This window comes from Cyprinodon variegatus, unplaced genomic scaffold, assembly GCF_000732505.1.
Source record: "Cyprinodon variegatus isolate N-32 unplaced genomic scaffold, C_variegatus-1.0 Scaffold1091, whole genome shotgun sequence".
Lineage (NCBI taxonomy): Eukaryota > Metazoa > Chordata > Actinopteri > Cyprinodontiformes > Cyprinodontidae > Cyprinodon > Cyprinodon variegatus.
In genome coordinates this window covers 46,065-48,745 of record NW_015151544.1, presented here as the reverse complement: position 1 = coordinate 48,745, position 2,681 = coordinate 46,065, and the positions used below count along the sequence as shown (strand labels likewise).

The following is a 2,681-nucleotide window of genomic DNA, read 5'->3' as shown; positions in this document are numbered from 1 at the left end:
ACGTCCGGCTGGGTGCAGCGCCGGACGCCGGACAGTGCAATGAAAATCCGGACTGTCCGCCCTAAAGCCGGACATCTGGCCACCCTAGCTTAGAGGCAGGGATGGATTTAGGAAGTTTGGGGCCCTAGGTAAAGACAGACAGGGGGCCCTCTGAATTGAGAAGACAACTCATAAAACAGACCCATTATAAAGATGCAGGAATTTTTAAAGAATAGACATCCATTATTTGTTCTACATTTTGTCCCTCTCCCTTTTTCTTGTAGTTTTCCTATCTGTTTTCTTTTTTCCCTTTTTCTTTTCATATTGGCAATATGCTCAGCTGACTTTTCATGCTGTCTCAAAAGGAATGAAAGATTTTCCAATCACTGAGCCTATTCTAACTTTGCTGATTGTTCCTTCCTGTGTTTCCAAAAAGGCGACAGCAAAAGTAAATAAGGCGAGCAGGAGGCGGGGTTACCAATCTACTTGCTCTGGAGAGCAAAGTTCGCTGCTTTTAGATGTTATTGCCGAAGTCTCCATTAGCAGAAAAAAGTTGCTATATTTGGCGATGTGCACCTTTTTTAAATCAAAGTGCTACAGGGGTCTAAAAAGTCGCTAAATATAGCGACAAAAGTGCTAAGTTGGCAACACTGCTCTTCGCAACCGTTCGTTTTCAAATGGATTTCTGCTGTCTGTTTGGACCTTTCTGTAGATGTGCAGCAGATGGACTGATCCAATATGGTGGACTCTGAAAGTGGGGGGTTCTGAGACACACTTAATATTATAAGCATTATGATGGCATTTAAACAAAAGGATTTTAATCACAAACATAATTAATGTCCACAAAGGAATAATAGCCGTATTAACCATACCTGTAACAGGAGTTTATGGGCCCCCCAGTAACTTAGGGCCCTAGGCAACTGCCTAGTCTAGCTAATGGTAAATCCGCCCCTGGTTAGAGGTGAAGAGCGTGACCAAAAAAAAAAAAAACAGAACTGAAACTGCATGGCTGTTTACCATTTAATGAGAATAATCTGTTTTGTGGATCTGCAACATCTAAATGTGACAAAAAGTAAAAACAGAAGAGACTGCAAGAAAACAGAAGACAGTCACTGGTTTACTGGGCGGTTTGTGCAGAAAAGGCAGAGCGGCCCGCTAGCAGAGTGTCCCTTTGTGTTTTCAGTGTAACCCGTCAGAGCTGGACCTGTGTGAAGATCTGAGCGACCTGCGGAGCGTGAATGAAAGCGGGGTTCTGCACACTCTGACCACTCGAGCTAAAGCCAACATGCCCCTCACACATGCTGGCCCCAACCTGGTCAGTTTGTGGCCCCCCCTTCAGACCCACAGCAAGGTCAGTTGAACAGACGACAAATGTACAGCGAGAAAATGTCAGCACCTTTTTTTCATTTCTTGCTTTTTTTCTTACAGACACCAAAATCACGGCGAGGGGAGTCTTTGTGGGACGCCCCTCCTGCTCTGGCAGCCCTTGTCAAACGGGTGTATTTGTCGTTGGTTGGAACCCGGAGGGACCACAGCGTGTGTGCGCTGGGACGAAGCGGCACAGGCAAGACCACCACATGCCAAGCTTTTACACATGCTCTGCTGAAACAAGCCGGGACAGCTGGACAAAACATCAGCGGTGAGTGTTCAGCCACTAAAACACCACAAGAGACACACAGTTTGTCTTACAAGTGATTGTCTCACCAGTGGAGCGTGTGCACGCCATGTTCACCATCCTGAGGTCCTTTGGCTGCGTGAGCTCCCAGCACAGCGACGCGTCATCTCGATTTGCCATGGTCTTCTCTCTGGACTTTAACCATGCCGGTCAGGTCTCTGCAGGACACCTGCAGGTATGCAGCACAGACAAACACACAGACTGACAGTCAAACTTACCGAAGCTGATTTCCTCCTGCTGTGTTTGCTCTCTTTCTGACAGACTATGATGCTGGACAAATGGAAAGTCTGCCAGAAAACTCCAGGAGAAAGCAACTTCCTGGTCTTCTCTCAGATGCTGGCGGGACTCAGCACAGAAATGAGGTGATGCTCTCAGAAATTATCCAAGTAAAGATTATACATCAAATCAGTAAAATGTTTTTTTCAGTAATAGGTATGATTTCCAATATATTGTTTTTATTTGACTGTTTTTAAATAAGGAGAATTTATGAGATTGTTTTTTTTTTTTATTTGTCATGTTTGGCAAAATCCAAGGTTAAAATAAATGAAGCCTTCTGGGTAGGGTTGCCAACCGTCCCTTGAAAAACAGAATTGTTCCGTCCCTGTCCCGTATTTAGTGGAAAAGGAACGCACTTTGTCCCGTATTACTGTGAGAGTAAGAAAATAGTCAGTAAAAAGCTAATGGAAAATAAAGAACAATGGCACGTTAGATACAGAACTTACGGTAAACTTGTTCCCAGGCCCTGTCCTGCATTGTGACCAATGAGGTGACAGCATATATGTAACGATCCAGAATCCCCTCATCCCATTGGTCAAGCCAAGTGTTGCTCACGGAGAAGATAGCGGGAGACAACAGAGCAGTATGGGGGACGAACAGAGTCATTAAATGCAGATGCTGCTTTTGGGGGCAGACAACTCCTCACTGCTGTAAGAGCTCAGAGGAAATACAAGTGGGAAAAGCAGGCTATCGCCACATAATGTTAGCCTGACGTAGTCCTACTCAATTCTAGTCAGAATATGAGTCTGAT

The 2,681-nt window shown here is 45.1% G+C and overlaps 1 protein-coding gene across 1 annotated transcript in view; it reads left to right on the top strand.

Annotated features, from left to right (window-relative positions):
• myo18b (myosin XVIIIB) overlaps positions 1-2,681 on the top strand; it is a gene marked incomplete at its 3' end in the record, with an annotated part of 75,746 nt that overhangs the window by 27,373 nt on the left and 45,692 nt on the right. The window contains exons 6-9 of the mRNA XM_015400295.1: positions 1,163-1,330; positions 1,408-1,618; positions 1,687-1,829; positions 1,916-2,016. Coding sequence (XP_015255781.1) covers positions 1,163-1,330; positions 1,408-1,618; positions 1,687-1,829; positions 1,916-2,016 — 623 coding nt within the window. The remainder of the gene's footprint in view (positions 1-1,162; positions 1,331-1,407; positions 1,619-1,686; positions 1,830-1,915; positions 2,017-2,681) is intronic.